The sequence below is a fragment of the Galleria mellonella genome, unplaced genomic scaffold (genome assembly GCF_026898425.1).
Source record: "Galleria mellonella isolate WM207_F2 unplaced genomic scaffold, CSIRO_AGI_GalMel_v1 utg4799, whole genome shotgun sequence".
NCBI classification, from domain to species: domain Eukaryota; kingdom Metazoa; phylum Arthropoda; class Insecta; order Lepidoptera; family Pyralidae; genus Galleria; species Galleria mellonella.
This window is the reverse complement of record NW_026442105.1, coordinates 26069-49038: the sequence shown is the minus strand read 5'-3', so window position 1 is coordinate 49038 and position 22970 is coordinate 26069. Positions and strand designations below refer to the sequence as shown.

At 31.3% G+C, this 22970-nt stretch overlaps 5 protein-coding genes across 6 annotated transcripts; 3 read left to right on the top strand and 2 right to left on the bottom strand.

Moving 5' to 3' along the window:
* Nucleotides 1-1837: 1837 nt before the first annotated feature.
* LOC128201487 (uncharacterized) lies at nt 1838-4123 on the top strand. The gene is made up of 3 exons (XM_052898634.1): nt 1838-2063; nt 2175-3030; nt 3114-4123. The coding sequence occupies exons 1-3, from the start codon at nt 2052-2054 to the stop codon at nt 3383-3385; spliced, it is 1140 nt and encodes a 379-aa protein (XP_052754594.1). The 5' UTR covers nt 1838-2051; the 3' UTR covers nt 3386-4123.
* Nucleotides 4124-4561: 438 nt separating this feature from the next.
* Nucleotides 4562-10337, bottom strand: LOC113516916 (coiled-coil domain-containing protein 43). Its single transcript, XM_026901413.3, has 4 exons — nt 10149-10337; nt 9855-10076; nt 6542-6687; nt 4562-6250 (listed from the first exon to the last, which is right to left on the bottom strand). The coding sequence occupies exons 1-4, from the start codon at nt 10308-10310 to the stop codon at nt 6178-6180; spliced, it is 603 nt and encodes a 200-aa protein (XP_026757214.2). The 5' UTR covers nt 10311-10337; the 3' UTR covers nt 4562-6177.
* A 2087-nt stretch (nt 10338-12424) lies between these two features.
* Nucleotides 12425-13819, top strand: LOC128201488 (proteasome subunit alpha type-7-1-like). The gene is made up of 3 exons (XM_052898635.1): nt 12425-12618; nt 12698-13168; nt 13569-13819. The coding sequence occupies exons 1-3, from the start codon at nt 12517-12519 to the stop codon at nt 13743-13745; spliced, it is 750 nt and encodes a 249-aa protein (XP_052754595.1). The 5' UTR covers nt 12425-12516; the 3' UTR covers nt 13746-13819.
* On the bottom strand, nt 13743-18111 carry LOC128201486 (uncharacterized). The gene is made up of 6 exons (XM_052898633.1): nt 17226-18111; nt 15523-15673; nt 15016-15196; nt 14852-14860; nt 14280-14562; nt 13743-14013 (listed from the first exon to the last, which is right to left on the bottom strand). Exons 1-6 carry the CDS (start codon nt 17595-17597, stop codon nt 13861-13863), a joined length of 1149 nt encoding a protein of 382 aa, XP_052754593.1. The 5' UTR covers nt 17598-18111; the 3' UTR covers nt 13743-13860.
* A 956-nt stretch (nt 18112-19067) lies between these two features.
* On the top strand, nt 19068-22514 carry LOC113517016 (myb/SANT-like DNA-binding domain-containing protein 4). Of its 2 annotated transcripts, XM_026901531.3 has the most exons (6): nt 19068-19546; nt 19960-20154; nt 21118-21180; nt 21266-21422; nt 21924-22077; nt 22156-22514. In XM_026901531.3, exons 1-6 carry the CDS (start codon nt 19343-19345, stop codon nt 22190-22192), a joined length of 810 nt encoding a protein of 269 aa, XP_026757332.1. In that variant the 5' UTR covers nt 19068-19342; the 3' UTR covers nt 22193-22514. The 2 variants fall into 2 exon arrangements, with proteins under 2 accessions (XP_026757332.1, XP_026757333.1); XM_026901532.3 differs by lacking the exon at nt 21118-21180 and having other exon boundaries at nt 19071-19546.
* The last annotated feature ends 456 nt before the right edge of the window (nt 22515-22970 follow it).

Below are 22970 nucleotides of genomic sequence, written 5' to 3'. Positions count from 1 at the left end.
TGAATTATTAGGACTTTGTAATCCATTGTGAGAAGTTAATAATTGAGAAAATACATTGTAAATGGCATCGTTGGACGGTGGTAAAGTTGTTTGTATCATTTTCGATTGCGATAACACTTTAATAAGCATGAGAATAATATCAAAGATGGATTGATTATTGTCAATATTATTTGATGATAATGCACAACCATTAGAGGGAGCAGGAATATTATATTCCTTAACTAAGGCTTCATGGGCAGAACGATCATATCCTTGTTGTGCTTTTTGAGGAGTGCGTGGTTTAAGTGTAACTGTTTTTTTATATGATGATTGAATATGTGGTAATGATGATTTCTCTTTGAGGAAAGAAGATTGAAAATGAGATTTATTGGACGGAGATGATGATGTTAATACATCTGAATATAGTTTAGAAGTGGGAGGATGAAATTTTGATGCTTCAGCATAAGAAACACAACTGTGGGCCATTGTTTCTTTAATGGCTTTCTGACGTGCATATTCAGGACATTTCTTACTAATTGCTGAATGAGAACCATTACACAAGATACAAGAAACATTTTCCTCATCTACTTCACATTTATCACCTGTATGATTTTGCCTGCATTTATAACACCGAGGATTTGAACGACACTGCATCTTGACATGTCCGAACCTACAGCAGTTATAGCATTGGATAGTGGGGTAAATGTACAAATCTACAGTTAATGATGTGTAAAACATAAATACTCTTTTTGGTAATATTTGTCCATCAAAAGTAATAACAATGGTTTCAGTATTAATAAAACTTGGTTGTCCTTCATTAATGGTCTTTTTCTTAATTCTTCTGGTTTTTAGAATTCTCCCACAACCTATAGGTACTGATATATTTTGGATTACTTCCTCTTCTGTCCAATCTTTAGGAATACCCCTCACAATTCCCATACGGGTTACATGGAAAGAAGGTATAAATGCCTTAAAATTATGTGTTTCTAAGTGACTATTATTTAAAAATGCATTTGCATTTTCAAAATTTGAGAAAGAAAGCGATAAACGGTTTCTTCCTATTCTTTTGAGGCTACCATTCACTATATTATTTATCTTATTAGTGTGTAAAAAGCGACCAAATGCAATAGGATGTAATGTAGTGTTATCATTAGGATGTGTTTCATTTTTTTGTACATGAACGACATAAGGAGCTACATCCTCGGCATTGTACAAAGTTCTGCTTAAAGTACTGGGTGGAGAAGCAGGTTTAACAGACTCGGTATTATTTACAACTGGTATTGATACTAGAGTTTGATTCTCATCCTCAATACATTGACAATCACTATCTTTAATTTTAGATTCGAGACCTTTGGTGTGCCTCCTTCGTTTTTTATTGCAATGTTTGCAAATGCGACGTTCGCCACGTACTCGCTTACGTTTAGAACTTGCAACGCTAGAACCATCTGTGTCCATACTAGATTCACCCAATATATCAAAACTATTATTAAATGGGATAGTTATATTTGCAGACACCTGGGGGTTGTCCCCCAGGGTCTATAGGTGGATCCATAATGTCTAATTAATATAGGTAATTTACTTACCAATATTTACAGCAACAAACACTATTACTACAAAATATACAATTATATATACAATCTAATACACAATATATAAATAAGACTAATCCTTATATAATTAAAAATAAAATTAATTTAAAGAAGATCAAAAAACACTCCCGCTTTTTTAAACGTTTCCCGCGCTTTTTTTTTTTCGACATATCTGTTGAGGTGCCGTGAACGTTGTAGTCCGTCATCCAATCTGTCAATCAATTTCGCTGCTCATAAATTGTCAAACCGTCAATCCTGTCATTATTCCAATCTGTCATTGTTTATAGATTTGATTTATGCAATTGCAAAGAACATATTTACTTAAATATTATTTCTTTTGTACAATATTTATTTAAATAATATATTTCTATGTTAATGAATGGCCATTTAATAAAAAAGAGTCTTTCTTAGTGCCTTAACATGTAATCATTAGGGTAAATTGTGCGAACATTATATTCCATAATTTTTTTTTACGAATAAAAGATGTTGTCATGGGTATGAATATACTAAGTAATTTTTTTTACTATCGAATAAGTTTTTTCTATACAACTAATAATATTCTTATTAATAAATGTTTATTTATTATAAATATATTTCTATTTTTAGGGTGCAAATTCTCATGGACAACTAGGGCAAGGAACAGTTACTGAACAAATTGAAAATCCAACAAAGGTTACGATAGACCCCTTATATTTTAATCAAATAAAACAAATATCTTGTGGTGGAGGCCATACACTCCTAATAGATAATGAAGGAAAAATGTATAGTTGTGGGTGGAATTCGAAGCACCAATCGGGAACAAATGAAGAAACACACAGTTTTGTAAGGGTATGGGAACTAAGTGGTATAACATTCACAAACATCGCATGTGGCTGGGATTTCAGTTGTGCTGTTACTGATAGCAACTTCCTCTTTGTCTGGGGTTCTAACAGAAATGGACAATTAGGTTTGCCTAGAGATCACTTCCCAGATATTATCAAACCATTTCGATTACCAATCATTGCTTGCTCCGTTTCTATGGGTTTAAGGCACACAGCTATTATAAATTCTAAAGGTGAAGTATGGACTACAGGGTGTGGAAGGCATGGTCAACTTGGATTGGGAAATGACAAATTATCATTAGATAAATTTGAACAAGTAACCAAACTTGGAATAATATCTCATATTGCATGTGGACAAAACTACACAGTAACATGGTGCTCAGAAGAGAAAGCCTTATATGTTTGGGGTGACAATAAACATGGACAATTATTATTGAGTACTGATAAATATAAGAAAATCTTCACACCACAAAAAATTGATATTGGTGTAAAGCATGGTGTAAAAAAATTGCTAAGTGGATGGACTAATGTTTTACTGTGGCTTGATAATGGAACACTTTGTACTTGGGGTAGAAATAACTATGGACAATTAGGAACAGAAGAGCCTTTTATAGGAAAAATAATCCATGTAAAATTGCCAGGTCAGCTTAGCAATTATAAAATTGAAGTTACTTCAATAATATAATATTATATTTAATTATAATAATGTATTTATACTTTCCAGATAACAGACAAGTCAAAGATGTTGCTCTTGGCTCAGAGCATACTATTTGTTTAGCAAGTGATAATACTCTGTGGGCTTGGGGCTGGAATGAACATGCTAATACAGGAACAAACTCAAAAAATAATGTATTTGTACCGACTTTAGTACCCATAGATGGAACAAATAAAATAACTGGAATCTTTGCAGGTGGAGCACATAATTTTGTTACTTTAGAGTTAGATTCAAATAGCGATAATACTGAAAATAATAACAATACTGTATCAATTAATTAATTGTAAAGGATTTAAAAAAAGAACAGGAATATGATTTGTATATTTGTTTATTGATAAAAATTGTTTATATTATAATTATTTATAAAAATATTTATCTTCATACCAAAAGCTTCCTCACATATGTAATAGGAGTGCCAAGATTTTTACTACATCTGATGTAAAGAAATACTGTATGCACCAATTATTATGCTAAGCATAGTTCTCCCATTATGTCATATAAAAATACAGATGTAATTGATAAATGAATTTATCTTAATATTAAATGATGTATTAATATAGACATGAATTTCCTATATACAAAATTATTTCTATTATCATAAACATCATATACAAAACATAATAGCATATTATTTGCATTACATTGTGTAACTATTTCTTTATGTGTTATAAAATTATAGACTAGCATATCTTTCTACATAACACTCTAATAAACAAAATAGCTTGTCAGTCAGTCATTGGCTTAATTGATTATTAGTCAATTTCGTTTAGTGTGATCATTTTTCTAGTAAATAGATAAGTGCAAGGATGTTATTAAAATACTGTCAAACATGTACACATTCTAATTTATTTGTCACATTGTTATATGTAACATATACTTAATTATAACACTAGTAATATTACAGCGACTGTGATAATTTATACCATGGTTTTTTTCTTGTAAGTATACTTTGAAATGTTAAATATGAAAAGCAATTACATATTTAATAAATTGCTTCAAATGGCATAAAATCAACTTTAGAAACTGAAATTATTTAAAAAAAAAAAGCAAGTATTTTTCAATAAATATATTTTTATTAATTTTATTTAGGTCTTATTTTTTCCAAATATCTATTTACAATTTTTGTCATGAAATTATATGCTGCATCATACATGAAAGTAATTTCATAATGTAAGTCAGGCTTTTAAATTCTATTCCAATTACAAGACAAAATACACTTAGCACAATTAGTAAACAATATTAGTTTTTTTTTTTTTTTATTATTTTTTATTTAATAATTTATAAATAAAAAGAACAAAAAGTAATAATTTCAAAGTATAGAAACAATACACAAACAGTGAATATATAAATATTTTGACTCTGTTTATTCTATGTACTGTTTTGTTGAAAATCAATAAAATGACATGGCAATTTTTTTTTTACTTTTTGTACCAAATATAGAAAGAAAAGATATCACACTATTTAAAAGTACCCTGAAGACAATTTCTTTATTAGGGCAGGCCCTAGATAAACTCAATTTTGTAATACAATTACAGATCAAGAAAATTGGAAATATATTGCAATTATTTTACAGAACATTATTTCTTATGAATTTTTAATATATATATTTACTTGTTTTTAATTTTTATTTAACTCAGTAGTAAACTTACTACTACATTCAATGCATGAAACTCCAGTAACAAATCAAACACCTCCTTTAATAAATGATATGAATATCCAGTGTTCACTGGAAAGCATTTAACTGTGCAATCACAAATCCTACTAAACTGCACATTACAACATGATACAAGTAAAAAATTACTAAAACGTAATTTATAAACATTTAGAGGTAAACAAATATGTACTACGATTATTAGATTGTCTTCTTCAAAATGTCAGTTGTCACATGCATCATACTATAATGTGCTAAACATAATATTCACAATATAGAAGTTTGCTTTTACAAATGTACAGATATTTCTCAGTCAATTTTAAAGTACTGAATGAAATTCGTATACAAATATATCTTTTACTATTAGATAAAAAATAAGCAAAAGGGGCACATTTAACACAATTATGAAATGTATTTTGTCTAATACACAGTTTTAGAAATGAACTATGTATTTGTGTAATACATAGTTCATTTCTGCTTTCAATTTTTTATTTTTTTATTAAAAAGATGCATGCATACAAAAAGCTTTATATTATAATTATATTGATGTAAATAAAATTATATATATATTCACTTCAATTTATTGGATGATATTTTACTTTTATATCCCAGCAATATATTTTTTAAAGTACTCTAAATTCTAACCAATAGCTCCAACTTTATTTCTATATTTCTCTGTCCAGAATTCCAACACAAATTTCCATATTTTTAATAACTAACAAGCTTTACAATTCAACTTCTTACTGCAACTCATAAAAAAAATTATATGCCATTTTAATCAGTCAGAAGACATATTTTTATAATGGAATCTATATTTAAAGAAGGTGTAATATTATGCACCCAGAAACTTAGATTTTCAAAACTTTTTGTAAAACAGAGATACAAAGACCTGTTGTACTAACCTATCAGCAGTAGCAATATAGTAAGGTATATACAATGATATACATTAGGAACAAAATGACTAGGATTAGTAATACTTTTTTTTCTGAATTAGAATAATTATACCTCTACAAGGCTGGAATCATAGATATAGTATAACATAGTCTGAAATGGTTCTCTGTTAGGCAGGTTTATTTTGAACATAACAAAGCATAATTTAGTATTGATACACGAGGATGACAGGATGACCCTTTGGACATGTTATAATACTTATAAACACTTGCAGGCCTGCTGAACACAATTTAACATGCGACCAATGATATATGCTTTCATTAATATACTAAAACAGAAATAGTTAAAACAGGGTTATTTTTTACTACAAAGGCTATATAACAACCTTGTGACAATGATGGTGAGTTGACATCCAAAACAAATAAATAAATGTTACTCATCTATGTATTATTACTAGGATATAAGAGTAATATTAAGAATATCCTATAAAAGTTGGAACAGTAATGCTATTCACTTAACACATTTAGATTGCTACCTTTTACGTTCACCTTTTTGTGTTTTGCGTTTTTCTTTCTTCTCTTCTTTTAGCTGCTTTTGTTTCTCTCTAAAATTAAAGAAATATTATTTAAACACACTCGGCAATATCTATAAACAAGTTAAGAAATATGAATGATACAAGGCATAAACATAGTTCAATGATTGGAAATAAAGGCATGTGCTTGTAATCCTGGGTTTGAATTTAAATGAGTTAAATTGAGCAAAATTTTAAATAAATTTGAGTCTGATGAAAAATGTTCTGTTTCACCAGATGTTCATAGTCTAATTTCTCGTAAAAGGTGATCCATAAGGAACCAAGTAATTTATATAATAAGGATATTACAAAATATAACCATACCTGTCTTCTTTATCTTTTTCCTTTTTACGCTGAGCTTCCTGGCGAGCCTGTTCACGGCGCCCACGTGCTGCAGCTGCAACATCAGCTGCATTTGTATTCTTAACAAGGTCAGGGGACTCCGGCTCTTCTTCATTTACTTCATTTTCCTGAAATGGATTTTTACATCAATATTTTAAACTGATTCTTTTATATAATAGTCTAAAACTGTTTGTTTGTTTATATAGGTGTTATTGTAGGTTCACGTTTAATATATATCAGATTATAAAGAAAATAACAAAGTATGCAGGCAGATTTATCCCTTGAGAGGATTTGTTAAAATCAATTTTGAGAACCTGACAGGAGACAGTATCTAAAGGATTTACAGGAAAAGCATAACATATAGGGTGCATAAATAATGTAATAAATTATAAACTAAAATTAATAGCTATATAATTAGTTATTAAACATAGATATAAAAAATTAATTTAATTAACATATAATATTAGTTAAGATTAACTATAAATTGAAGAACAGGTATCTGAAACTTGAGGCAATGTTCTTGTATGACCTATGTCACTGCAGGTATGATTGTGTTTAGCTCAACAACAAGTTATGTTACAGAGTTCCCATTAAGTTATACTGTCATAATCTACATCAATTGTTTGCTACCTCACTTTGTGGCACAACGCCGGTAAAAGCTCTCCCATTAATCGCATTGTAAATGCTTATAACTCCAATTTCTACTCCGTTAATATTATTTCGGAATGTGTTGATGCATTCAGGAGTCTTATCGGTGGTCTACTTGTGGTTGAGGAATGATATTTTGTTGTTGGTGTTGTATTTACTTATTTATTACTGGTAAATATATTTTAATTTTTAAAATATTTAATACTAATTTGGAAGTTCTTTGATTTTGAGTGGATCACTGGTACATTTCTGTCATTCATGTATGCGTTTGATTTTATACAAGTAGTTGCACACAACCATTTTACATATTTTGTTTTATAGTAATGGGTGGCAGACAGCTGTTGGCACTAAAATTATTGATATTTAGATTGATTGTATATATATATATATATATTGTTATTGTGTCTACTGTTTGTTGATATATATATATCATCATCTTCCTACCCTTATCCCAATTATTATTTGGGGTCAGCATAATATGGTTTTATCCATATTACTAAAGGATTTGGCTTATATTTCTATGACCAGCCGCCTGCCTGACGTCAACCCTTTTTGGGAATGCATATATTGGTGGTTTCTGGAAAGGATTGAGGAAAAAAAAGGAGGGAATGTTGGAAATGCGTAAAGGAAATTAGGGCAAACAGGGTTGCATACCCATATGCCCTTATTCTAGAATCGAACAGATTTCTAGAGAAGAACATCCCTGACGCTAATGACCTAAATAAATAAATAAATATATATATATATATATATATATATATATAACTTTAACAGTGGAATCCATTTTTTTTAAAAAGAAGAAGAAATGAAATTTAGTACAAACATGAACATATTCTAGATTATTGTATAAACAATTAATGTAAGACCACAGGTAATCTATCTATTCTATACTTATAATAAATCTGTAGAGAGGTCAATTATGTACATGAAATATATTTCCAAAATAACTATCAGGGGATAGTTAGTGATCAATACTGATGCCAAAAATGCAATCAGTAAAATGTTTAATTGTGTCTGTATGTTCATTATAGAAACAAAAACTACTTGACGGGTTTTAACGAAACTTGGTACAATTATTCTTCATACTCCTGAGCCTGTAGGTTATAGTATACTTTTGCTCTTCTTCTTCTTCTGTCAGCGGCTGCATGAAAACAGCTCCTACAACAGCAATAGAGTTGGCCCTCAACATAACACCCCTAGACCTGCACATACAGCAGGAAGCGGCGTTAGCCGCTATCCGACTAATGCATCTGGATCTATGGGGTAAAAATCACTACAGTCCCCACACTTCTATTCTGAACCAGGCAATCGAATATGAACCTTTGATTGCGGCTCCGTGTGACAGGACTCATAATCATTATATATTTAACAAAAAATACCAAATACAAATTCAAGAAGAGGAAAAGGACCAATCCGGTGTACATGAATTACGCATATACACCGATGGCTCCAAAACCGAGAACAGTTCAGGAGCCGGAGTCTTTTCCTTAGACCTGAATATAAACGTGCACATACCGCTTGGCGTACACAGCTCAATATTCCAATGCGAATGTGTTGCAATAACCGAGGCTGCTGCAGCTGTACATAAGCTAGGAATAAATGGTTTTAGCATTAGATTCTTATCTGACAGCGCAGCAGTACTAAAAGCATTACGAAACAACAAGACAAACAACAAATTGATAATTGAATGCCACCATTCACTGGATAGGATATCTTCCAATAACCGAGTTATCCTCCAATGGATAAGAGGGCACAGTGGATCTTATGGTAACGATGCCGCAGACGAACTGGCTAGAAGAGGCTCAGGAACGAGGGTGGTAGGCCCGTATCCACTTCTTCCTCTTCCGTTCTCGCAATTTCGAATGTGGATTCGTCAAAGATCCGCTGACATACAAAACCAAAGATGGATACAGGCTACTGATTGCAGACAATCAAAATTGGCCGTACCTACGTTGAATCAACGACTATCAAAACGTTTATTACATCTAGATAGAAAAAACCTCAAAATAATGATAGGGACAATAACGGGTCATTGTCCATTAAACAAACATTTATACACAATAGGAGCCACAGACAGCCCTCTATGTCGAGGCTGTTTCGACGCTGAAGAAACGGCTGCTCACGTAATCCTGGAATGTGAGGCTGTGGCCCATCAACGTTTAGAAATCCTCGGAACGGTGAGGTCGCTCCGTGAAGCCTGTGAAGAACCCAGGAAGCTTCTGCGCTTCTGGGCGGAGCTAGGTTGGCTGTACTAGCCACGACTCACACGCACAACGGCCCAAATGAGAGGCTAAGTGCGGAAAACAGAGTCTTTCTTACATTACATTACATTACAGTATATTTTTCATCACGCTACGATCAATAGGAGCAGAGCAGTGAAAGGAAATGTGTCTGTTACATCAAAACCACTGAATCGTGAGGAAGGACAGAGGCTACTTATTTTAGGAAAAATATTGAAAACATGGACGAAGTCACGGGCAACAGCCAATTGCTAATATATCCACAACCATTTTTAGAAGATAATAAATAAATAAGTTCCCTATTTGCCATGTACAATCTTACAAAGTCATTGAGAATCATTAAAAGCATGGAGATAAAAACAAATATATCTGATGAACATAAAATGTAAGCTCAATTGAAACAATACCTCATTGTCAGACAGTTGACTATACTGTGACAAAATAGCTTCACGTATTTTCTTTTCCTCGTCTGTGTATTCACGCCGCGTTGTAGTGGCAAGTGATTGAGATTCTAATAATTTGGCTAATTGTAAGTCCACATCGGTGACTGGTTTAGGGGCTTCTTCTTTAGGCCTAGAGGATTCCCATTTCTCTATTATCTCATTTACATGGACAGAAATATCACTTTCCTGTTAAATTTATAAAATATGTGATTAATGATACAGACCGCACGATCAATCTCATGCCTATAGAAAACTTACCACAATCTCCGCTAGTATACCTTCCAATGCATCTTTTTTGTCATCCACAGAATCTTCACTATCCAAAATGCCTGATATATATGACCCAAATACATTCTCATCAGTTTTTAAAGATTTCAATTTATTAATAAGCCACGGCTCAAAATCGAGCACAGCCGCCATATTTTTCAAATGACACCACAGATTAAAAAAATCACACTTGGTAGTAAGGTTGACACTATTTATTTTTAAATGTCATTAAGCAGTGTTTTTCTAAAATTTTCATGGCGCAATCCCTTTAATCTATAACAATATTTTGTGACCCTTACTCTCCACGTTTCCAAACCTTCAAATATATTCTATTATATTATAAATATCAAAACCGTACATTTTTATTTGTTTTCATAATTAGGTATCGGTTAAATACAAGAAAATAAATAATACATAATGAAGTATCTAAAACAGAGACATTGATTACGTTGCAAAAAACATCCATGGAAAAACGATACGACAATAGTAGAGCTAAATAGCTAAAATACATGCGTTGTGACCTTTCGCAATTCCCTTGTAGAAACTTAGAGACCCCTTCAGGAGATTAAGACCCACATTTTGAAAAATACAGACATAGAGGATGCAAACAATAAAAATGCGGATATTATTCCTTTCAGTATTTCGAGCAACCTTGAGATTTTCATTTAATTATCCCGACTATAATAAAATATCTAATATTTTCTACATGGAAACATTATTTTTTTACTATTAATCGATTGGCTATACAAATCAAATCTCAAAATAATATTAGATAAAATACTCATAAGCGTAGCAAAACTATTTAATTCGCGTATGAGTGTATTTCAGTTTTTGAACGAAATCTAACTTGAAATTTTCGATGTCATGATTAAAGGGATGTGCTACATTGATTAAACATAATATTATATATGAATATTGATTTAAACGAAAATTTAAATTATTTTGATTTTCTATTTCAAAATAATATAAATGCTGTTATTTATAACTAAAGCAATGATAATGGATGGACGTTTGAACATCCAATAGTTTAGCTAATATATATTATTATATGATTGGTGAATTTTATTATTAGCAAAAATAATATTTACACACCATATAATGATAAATATTGCTATACAATTGTAATTAATTTTAAAATCAGGTACTAGCAATCACTAATGTTTAGTAAATAAAGAATTCATACATATATTTATTTATGTAATACAAGGGTTGATTGAAACTGACTAACCTGAGACAGATCTATTAAATTCTTAAAATCAAAACCATCCACATTATTGAGTTCAAACAACAAAAAAAGTGATGACCAGTATTTTGAGACTCGAAGATATAATTATAATTGATTAACCTGAAAAAAGTCAGATCATATACTTCAATTAATATATAAATAATAATATATAAATATAAATAATAAAGATGTACCTAGGTACATCTTTTTACGTCGTTTACATAAGAAAATGAAAGAAAAACATCTACGAATGAAAAAAAGTCCCATTACGTCAAAATAATGACTGTGTTTACATATCTATACAATCAATAATTGAAATTCACGACTGTAAATTTGAACTGTTACCGCATCAGCCTTGTTCGCTTGATCTGGCACCATCTGTTTTAATATAAATACTTCTTGGTAGTTAGTTTTTTTATTGTACCTGTCAGTTACTGAATTGATACCTTAATAAAATTATCTTGCTACTAAACACATCACTCGATTCCTGTTATTTATTTTCCTCTAATATTTAATCCTCTTATATAAAACCATCTAACTGCTTTTTGTTCATAAAACCAGTTGGAAGATCGAAATTGTTTTATAAAATATGAGAAGTACAATTATAACGCCTATTTTGACACTAAGAAAGAATTTTTTAGCAACGGTCTATGTGCTTTAAAGGAGAGATAGAAAAAGTGAATAGGTAATTGCGTAAAAAAAAAAAATAAAAAGATACATGTTTATTTTCATGGTTATTGCAACTTATATTAATAATAGCTTGTCACGTTTATTTTAACATATTGTATTTACTTAATAACTTACGTAATTATGTTCATTTTTACTATTTTTAAATTGTAATAATTGATTTGGATATTGTTTTTATAATTAATTTTATTACAAATTTTTATTTTATTTTGAATAAATATTGGTATAAATATTATACAAATATCTGTCACGTCAATTTATGACGCAAATACTATAAAAATACAAATATATTTACAAAATATCGATTTAACTGTATTGCTAATCGAATTGGAAAATTGACATTTAGAAGATGTGAATACAACACTAAGTCATGACAGCAATAAAACGCAAGTTTATTCTTTATAGACATTAATTTTACCAATTTAATTCGACTAACAAAAAAGCATTATGTCGGCCCGATATGATAGAGCGATTACAGTATTTTCGCCGGATGGCCATTTGTTACAAGTAGAATATGCACAAGAAGCTGTTCGTAAGGGATCTACCGCTGTAAGTTGATATTTGGTTATAGTAATTTGAGTCATTACAAAGCATATTTATTAATTTCATTTTTTTTATATATCATTAGGTTGGTGTAAGAGGAGCTGATGTCGTCGTATTGGGCGTTGAAAAGAAATCAGTGGCGAAGCTACAGGAAGAGCGAACTGTTCGTAAAATATGTCTCCTAGACGATCATGTCGTGATGGCTTTTGCTGGTTTAACGGCAGATGCTCGGATCCTTATTAATAGAGCACAAATTGAATGTCAGTCTCATAAACTTACTGTTGAAGATCCTGTAACATTAGAATACATAACAAGATACATTGCTGGCCTGAAGCAAAGGTATACTCAAAGCAATGGACGTCGACCTTTTGGTATTTCATGTTTGATCGGAGGATTTGATTATGATGGATTACCTCATTTGTTCCAAACAGAACCATCAGGTATTTACTATGAATGGAAAGCCAATGCAACTGGTAGGTCAGCTAAGACAGTGCGAGAGTTTTTGGAAAAAAATTATACTGCTGAAGAAGTCGCTACAGAAAAAGGTGCAGTGAAGGTAATGTTTGTTTTCATATTTCATTTTATCGCAACTGTTCATTCTAAACAAATTTTTCTCATTTCATATTTAATACCTTAAATAATAGTAATCTTTGTACTGCTATTTTGTACATATGGGATAATCAACTTTAAAAAAAAATTATGTTAAATACCTAGAATTTAAAGTTGGGGATATTAAGTATTAATGACAATAAACATCTATTTGTGCACATATTAGTTTACATCCATCAAATGTTTGTTTAGTATGAAAATAAAACTGATAAATTAGCAATCTGTTTAATTTAGTGACTAGAAGGTATAGAAAAGGGCTGTAGAGACAAACATTTTTATATGACAGCGACATAAACATTCAAATAGCTTGAAAAATCTGATTAATTAATGTAATTTTTTTCTTACAGCTTGCAATTCGGGCTCTCCTTGAAGTTGTTCAATCTGGACAAAAGAATCTAGAAATAGCTGTAATGAGACGTGGTCAGCCTATGCAAATGTTAGACTCTGATACCATCAATTCTTATGTGTCTGTTATTGAGAAAGAGAAGGAAGAGGAGGCAGAGAAGAAAAAACAGAAGAAATAATATTAATTATATATTATAATTTCAGTTCTCTCTTTTAACATGGTATGTTAAGGAATACATTTCAAATAATTAAATTGTTTTATTGCTGGAAACAGAAATAAAATTATCTAATGAACTAAGAATTAAGTAAATCTATTGTTCTTGAAATTTGGGAATATAGTTCTTTCAATTCAGAGCCACATTCTTGGTTGGGGCCCTTACAAGTAATTATATCATTGAACATCTGATCCCATTCACCGTGATAATGATTTGAATCATCATTTTTTTTCTGAAATATTTTATACTTTTGATATAAAATTTGTAAGTGACAGATGTATATATAATTATGTAGCCCTGGTCTTTTCTGTCTGTAGAATATTTTAAAAACATTTATGATTAAATCTTTGGAAATCTATATGTAACTCCTATTCATACAACTTTTTTAGCTTTATTCACTCATAATCCTATAGAATATATATCCTATCCAAGTGAATGAAGCTGTAGATTTTTTTTTCTAGATACATAATTAATTTTACTAAAAATATAAACAATCACCTCTGTCATTGAAGTCATAGTTACATCATTTGGGTCATTACTTATGGATGGTAGTACACAATTTAATGAATTATGTTCATCCTTTTTGTTGTCCACAATTTTTACTATATTTTGTTGATTATCACCTTCAATATCAAACCCTGCTAACAATTCCACATTTGTGTTTGCCTCAACCGGTTCAGAATCTAGTTCTGGCATACTCAAAAACTTAACTGGGAATATATCATTGTTCTGTTGACAGGATTCATCTTCAAATTGCATCAAACTCTCTTGTGATGAATTTCTGTGGTCACAATATATATGTAATATGAAAAAATTACTATATGTTATGACTATAAAGAATATGAAAAAATTAAGTTAATTCATTTTTTAGTACTTTGAAAAAAGGTTTTATAGGCACAATAATCATTAGTAATATTATAAATGTAAAATTAAGGATTTTGTTTGTTTTTTACCTGTTAGTGCCTTAATGGTTTAACTAATTATTAAAAAAAATTGGTATACATATATGACATGAAGAAGGCTACTTTTATCCCAGTTAGTGTATATTCCAGTCATACGGACAAAGTCACAGGTAAAGGCTAGTGTGTATAAAGCAAATTGAGCACTACAATTAAAGATAATTATACCAATAACTGTCATCTTTTAAGTAACGCCAATAATGGAATGTATCATAATGATTGACTTACTCATAGGTCTCATTGCTGATCAAATTGTCATTACTATCACCAGTTGCTAGAAGAAGGAAGGATAAAAGGATAATGACAAAGTTAAGATCAAAATAATATACACAAGGAAGTAGGGATTAAGGAAGTAACCTGATTGAGGGGAATCTTCTGGATTTTTATGGGCATTTTTCATAATAAACCAATCAAATTCCATATTTTCTTCATCTTCACAGTAGTCCTCTTGACCATCTAAAAATAGTTATTATGCTTAAAATGATGGATGATGTGAATACGATTTATTTTGTATATTTGTATAACCCATGGAAAGAAATATAAGCATTTCATGCTAGGGGCGGAATAATAACGGATTAGTAATTTCGTCAGCGGGCCATAGAAAATTAAGCTAGTTATAATGGATTTCGGCAGCTGGGTGCAACCCTTTGCACTTGCACTTGTACTCCTTGGTGGGAAAGAAAATACATACGAAATATATTACTTTTTTATTCCTGTTTTTATAAAACATATATATATATATATATATATATCATACAATATACTCTACACTTATTTCTTACCTTCAGATTCAAACCTGATATTACAAAATTGTCCTGGAGAATTTTGCATACACATTTCTTGAGCTGCTTTTTTTAGTGCCTCCCGGAAGGCGCGTCGAGCTTTTTGAAGAGGAGTAAGATAAAGCATTTGTTCTGTTCCCCCGTAGAAAGACTATAAACCGTTGTTTATATATAGGTACTTTATGAAATGGTGAAGTCTTAAGCATAGTTATGTATACCTACACAAAATAAGGGGGGAGGGAGTTACTGTTAATAATGGGATCTAACAGCCCCATTACTAACAATATAGGGTATATTTAGGTCGACCTCCACGTGGTTCCCCTGGAAACCATAGTGGTTAGTTCTTGTGAAATTCGTCACAATGGGCTAACTAACCTGCTTTAGAGGGGAAAGGGATTGTTAGTAATGGAGACTGAAAATCCTCTTGCTAGCAATATACCCAACCAGGTCGACCTCCACGCGGTTCTCCCTGGAAACTATCATGGTTAATTCTTGATGAATTCATCATGATGGGCTAACGGGCCTGTTTACATTCTCATTTATCACCCTTCACTGGTGCTCCGCCAGCGTATCCCGTTAGCGCAGGCGGGGTTACTATTCCATTATCTTCCATAAAAAAAAAAAACAAAATAAGGTACCTATAAAGCAATTTTTTTCATCCTTTTACTAGGGAAACTAAACCATTTGAGGAGGAAACATTTTAACATACATTTTATTTTAAATATAAGAATATTCGTATTGAGTTACGTGTATTTTTAAAAATAACGTTCAGGTAGTTATGTGATCATCGTGAACCCTTTTTTGTGGTGCGGGTTTGAGTTTGTAGGCGCTTAAGTTTAACAGTAGCGCGCGCGTAATCTTTACGGCGCGTCTTACTAGTTAGAATAAGAACTAAAAAGTTAAGCTTTATCGATTTTCGTTCTAAAGAATCCAATTGTAGGTATCGTGTTCTATATACATAAATATTTAATCTAGTATATCTATGAACAATCTTGCGTTTTATATGTTGTACCTAGTTCATTTTAGTTACATATATACTTTGTATTCCGCAAAAAAGGGCGTTTTAATCATGGTAAGAACAAATCTCCCAATAGGTAGATAGGCGTGACAGATATGTATATCTTGACATTCCGACGAACTAATGTATTGGCGTATTTAAGATTATTTTCCAGGGGATCTGGTCTCTGTACTCCTAATCCTGTGATAGGAACAACCCACCAGCCAGCTCCTCCTCCCCCTTACGATAAATGACCTACTGATAAATGACAAGATATTTTTCTTTTGTTACCATTAATGTCGCCGTTTCTTTGCGGACCCAAACATACCCATATAACTGCAATAAATTAGATACAAGATAAACAATGAAACGCTTATTATTAATCGGTAGATAAGTTTGTAGATCTATTCACCAAAATCTTAATTTTTTACTCCGCAAAACAGCGACTTCTATCATAACAAAATACCCCTGTATTTGTTGTGTTACGATAAAAGTTGCTTTTTGTTGCGGAGCAAAAAATTAAGGCTATAAACGACCGTAAATTATATTTCATATTGTAAATATATAATAATGTAAATATGTATATATATTATGGTTTCTAACATTCTATTATCCATACCAATGTCTAATTATTTACAACGACAATACACCGCTTGGTACTTACGTATTTAGGAAAATGTCATAAGAACACTTTCGGGAAAAATACCTTTGGTTTGAAGTTTTTTTTCATCGCTAAAGCTTTTCTTGTTATTTTATTCAGCATTTCTGGTCTTCCATACTGGAAATAATCATGAACATACTCATGCATATAGGGATTACTAGAGTTGCATAATGGATCTTGCAAGTGTGAGGTAACTTTACGAAAACCATATAAATTCAATTGCCGCACGAAACTAGATATATTTGTTGTTTTAAAAATGGAATAATCACATTGAAGATAATTGTGGAGGATTCGATAATTTAGTAAGATAGTTCGTCCTGTTCCACCCCATAGTATAGCATCTGTACGCATGTTTAACAAATACCACAATTTTTGTGGGAATCGCATTTGGAAAATTGCATTTTTATCTTCTTGCATTGTGTTTTGAAATAATAAATCAATCAAACACCCCGATGAATGTTAAAATCGATGCGCTAATCAACTAATTAAAAGTCAAAACTCCCGCTATTTATAATATTTATTTTTGTCTTCTATAGGTAGTCATAGATTAAGAATAGCATGTCCTTGTACATCTATATACTGTGCAATTTTTTAATGCGAAAACTTAGGAACTACCACTATTAACTTGCCACTATTGCCATTTGATTGAAAATATCGCTATTTGTCACAAAGAAGTGCTTTTAACACAAAGTGTACTTTTAACATAATGCTATACAAATATTTCACAAGCGATTTTTAACAGTAAAAAGATTGTATTATATAACAAGATTTCTTCCTAATTGCTAAATACTTAATAAACAGCAAATATTGTGCAATTTTTAGCTAACACAATTGTCTATTACATTACTTTACATTACCAGCCCTTTGCCAATATTAAAAAAATAACGTTCACAGTATTTTACATCTAAGAACAATCTACGTAGAAGCAATAATAAAAACTGTAAATCATATAGTTGTCTCGTTTCTTCTTATGCAAATGTAATTAGTAAAAAGAGGACGAAACATACACCATTAGTTGTTATTTTTCTCAGTTCATAGCAAGTTTTTTCAATGGATAATAATGGAATGGTAACCCCGCCTGCGCTAACGATATACGCTGGCGGGGCACCAGTGAGGGATGATAGGTGAGGATGAAGCAGACCAGTTAGCCTATCGTGACGAATTCAACAAGAATTGTTCACGATGGTTTCCAGGGGGAATCACGTGGAGGTCTTGCTAATAGGCATATTGCTAGCAATTGAGCTGTCAAACTCCATTGCCAACAATCCCTTTCCCCTCTGAAAAAGCAGGTCAGTTAGCCCATCGTGATGAATACATTTGGAATTCAGCACGATAGTCTCCAGGGGGAACCACATGGAGGTCGACTTGATAGGGAAAATTGTTTACAATGTGACTGGTAGCCCATATTACTAACAATCCTTTCTCCCCATAGCAGGTTTTTTTGATGAGTGAGAATGGTATGGTAATCAAGCCTGCGCTAACGGGCGGAGCACCATTGAAGGGTGATAGATAAGAATGAAAACAGGCCAGTTAATTCAACATGATGAATTCATCAGGAATTAACTATGATAGTTTCCAGGGGGAACCGCGAGGAGGTCGACCGGGTCGAGGTTGGGTATATTGCTAGCAATGGGATTCATAGCCGGTTAGTGTATAGAAAATGTTTGATATGTCAATTATTTGCCAATGACAAATTTTAAAATAAAATATATAGGTTTTTAAGATATGGGTAAAAATGTTAAATATCGTCTGACAACCCTACGGCTAATATTTGTGATTGTTCGGACTCATGGAATTTATATCCAGAGCCGTAAAACATATTAAAAAAAAAGGTTTGTGATTGATTGACATTGACTGACGGCAAATGAAATAAATTCAAATAGAAGATTGTTGATGATTGGTTCTGCAAGATTGTTTTGTTTTGTTTTTGCGGTACTTATTGTGGTTTTTAGTAATTTCTCAAAACTTTATTTAAATGTCACTAAAAAAGTAAACAGTTTTTATGCATTGAAGTGATTGAATGTAAATGAGGGCTATTTAAGCAATTTAAACATAATGAATAATAATGATGATGAATATCACTGAATGAAATTACTAAAACTTATTTTGAAACTATTTGTGAGCTTTGTTCTGTATCTATCTTCAATTATAATAAACCTAATATGGAAAGACGCAAAGCGAGTCCAGAGCAATTGAATATGCTTTTACATTTTTTAGAGGAAGATAAGGAACTAGCTATTGGAAAATTTACAGGACTCGAGGGCAGGATACGTCAAACAAATGCTTGGATTAAAATTACAGAAAAACTTAATGCTAACTCAGGCTTTGGATCTGGTGCAATTAAAACACCAGATAAATGGCAGCAGGTACTTTGCAAACGTTGATTTCATGTTCTTATTTGTTATGTGAATCAATTACCATAAAAACAAGGAATAATAACAGAAAAAGACTGCACAAGCGAAAAATATTAGTAATAGTATGTATTCAGGGTGTAAATATTTTTTAAAATATCATTCCCTATTTTTAATGTTTACTAGGAGATTTTTAGGATACTTAATATAGTAAACAAGCTAATGGAAAGCAATAATATTTACACAGTAGTTTTCATGTAATAGAAACATGAAGATAGAAAAATATTGAAAAATTCTTACTTATTCTGTATAACATTAACAGGAGGTTATAAATTAATATTTTATTTTTTATCATACCCCAATTAAAGATTTGTAATTTCTTTATTTTTGCTGTCACATAATACTTTTGTATTTTTATCAATATCTAGACATGGAGAGATTGGAAATCAAATGTGAAAAAGAAAGCATTTAGGATACGAAAGAATCGCTTTACACCTGGTTGTAATGCTAACACCCAATTAACAGAGGCTGAAGAGAAGATACTAAGGTTAATTTGTACAAATATCTCTGTATTTGGATTGACTGGTGTACCTGAAACATCAGCTGTTGCTAGTAACTCAATGGTAAATATAAAAAATATATATAAAGTATGATAATCATCATCATCTTATCAGCCTTTAACTGTCCACTGCTGAACATTGGCCTCTATCTACTGGGGGGGGGGGGGGGGTTTGCTAGCAGATTGGTGGTATTTAGAAGAGGGATGTTGCTGCCCATCCTTTAACCATTAAGTTCTCTTAGTCACCTTATACAACACCTATGAGAAAGTACAAAGTGGGATAAGAAAACCAAACTGTAAATACTACCATTAGATTTTGAGTAATCCATTAAACAATAATTAGTTGCATTATGGCTTTACTTTTTGTCCCTTATCATAGCTATCACAATTGAAAAATAAATTACAAGTAAAATTACATAGCATGGAGACAAAACATATTAGGATTGTTGACAATGGAGCTTAACAGCTCTATTGCTAGAATATACCCTGTCAGGTCGACCTCCATGCAGTTACCCCTGTAAACTATTGTGGTTAATTATTGCTAAATTTGTCAGTATGGCTAACTGATCTGACTTTATTAGTTTATTCTCACCTATCATCAGTCACTGGTGTCATGTTAAACTGATAGCACCAGAAAGTTCACTATTTCATTTTCATCCATTAAAAAAAAGAAAAGTGGTAACTATAAGAGGTCCTATGTGCTAATGCTCATATTGTACATGCCTATAATTGATGGATACCACTCTGGTTTGTATTTTTAATACAAAATTTACAAAAAAAGAATAAAAATAAATAATTTCATTGACATCATTCAGTGACATGTTAATTGTTATTTGTGCTTCTTTATAAATGTAAATGAGAAAAATCTTAAATATTTTTATAAACAATGACATTAATAACAGCTAAATCTTAACTAAAATTTTTGTTTCTTTAACAAATGCCTCTGACTACTCCATATGGAATTGCAGTCATGAATATATTTTTTATAATATAATAATCTGTTCTAATATATTTATTGATTTTTCAGACTGTAACACAGGCTAATGTGAATGATGATATATGCAATGAAGACCCATCTACAAGCACTATGGTAGCAATATTTTTACTTAATTTCAATGTTTTAATATCAAATTGCTAGTTGAATGTCTACTCAATAAACTATTTAATTTGTCTAGAAATGGTCGACGGATCCACAACATTACACACAGACAGATATTGGAATAAGTCTTGAAGATGGTATTAATACAGACTCAGATATTGGGATGGGATCTACTGAGATGTCATCAGCACCTGCCAGTGGGAAACCTTTATGGAAAAGGGGACGGCCAGTCAGTGAGTGTAACTACATTTAATGACAAGTTATGATGGATTATATACATGCTTCACACTCTTAAAATTTATGAAGTTTATTTTGTAAATAAACTAATGACATCATCCTAAGTAATTTCACAACACAGTTACTGCAGATGTTTCTTTAATAATTTTACACATAAAACCACAAATAGGTACATATGGCAAAATATAGTGATGCTTTGACACACTGAGTGCTCGGACACATTTAATATGAAGTTACATGGCTGAACAAATTCATATAAAATTAATTCATTTTCTAGCTCTAGCTTTTATAGATATGAAACTGTGTAATCGGTACTTTAAGAGAATGTTAAGGAAGTAAAAATAGCTACTCGATATAATATGACATCATATATAATCAATTGAAATATATTCATATGGAATTGTATCAAATAGTGTAACTGTATTAGAATTATTAAATATTAGGTGTTTACATGTAGTAGTAAGCTTAATTATATTTTAAATTTCTCTGTTTTCTAGGATTAGTTCATGACCGACTTTTAAATTTAGAAGAAGAGAGAATAAGAATTGAAAAACAGAAACTTTTAGAAAAAAAGAGATGCAATAATATCAGACTGAAAATGGAAAAGGACAGGCTCGAAATTGAAAGGCAACGGAATCTTTTGTTAGAAAAGTAATTTATTTTTATATCTACTTATTATACATGTAATTTTATCTAAATTGTATCTTCAAATGTTATCTTTGTTTTCAGACTGCTGGTTGCAGTTGAAGCAGTGGTACATCGATAATACATACATTTTAACATATTATAATGACTATCGCAAATTTTAGTCTCTTGATTCAATTACAAGCTATTGCCAGAGACAATACATTTCATGAAAATGTATGGATAGTTACACAATCCAGAACATTGGTTAAATTGTGTTCTTATTAATTCCTGAGATATAGATGGTGGTTTGGTGGGTTGTCCATAGTATTCCTTATTCACCTGTTACCTGCCCACACATGTTTATCTCAGAATATTATTCTTTAAACTATATCATACTGTACAAGTTATAATGGTACAGTTTTTGATATAATTGTATGAATATAACAGGAATAATGGTTTTCGGGGGGGGGGGGGGGGGGGGGGGGGGGGGGGCTGCACTAATGGTATATGCTGGTGGGGCACCAGTGAGAGATGACAGATGAGAATGAAAAGGCAGGTCAATAAACCCATCGTGATTAATACACTTGGAATTCAGCACGATGGTTTCTAAGAGGTCCATATGGAAGTTGATCTGACAGAACGTGTATTACTAGCAATGGAAGTTCAATATTTAGGTATAGATATTAGATATAGATAGATTTTTAGGTATAAGTGAGTACCTACACATTTCTGTTTTTAATACCATGTGGCAAACAAATATACGGCCTGTTTGATCTTAAGCGATTATAGCAGTCTAGAGCAGGGGTTTCCAAACTTATTTTGTCTACTGCCCACTTTGAGAATAATTTATTTTTTAGCGCTCCCATTTTTTCACTTACTTAAAAATCACTATTACTTCAAATTAAATTAATTATTGT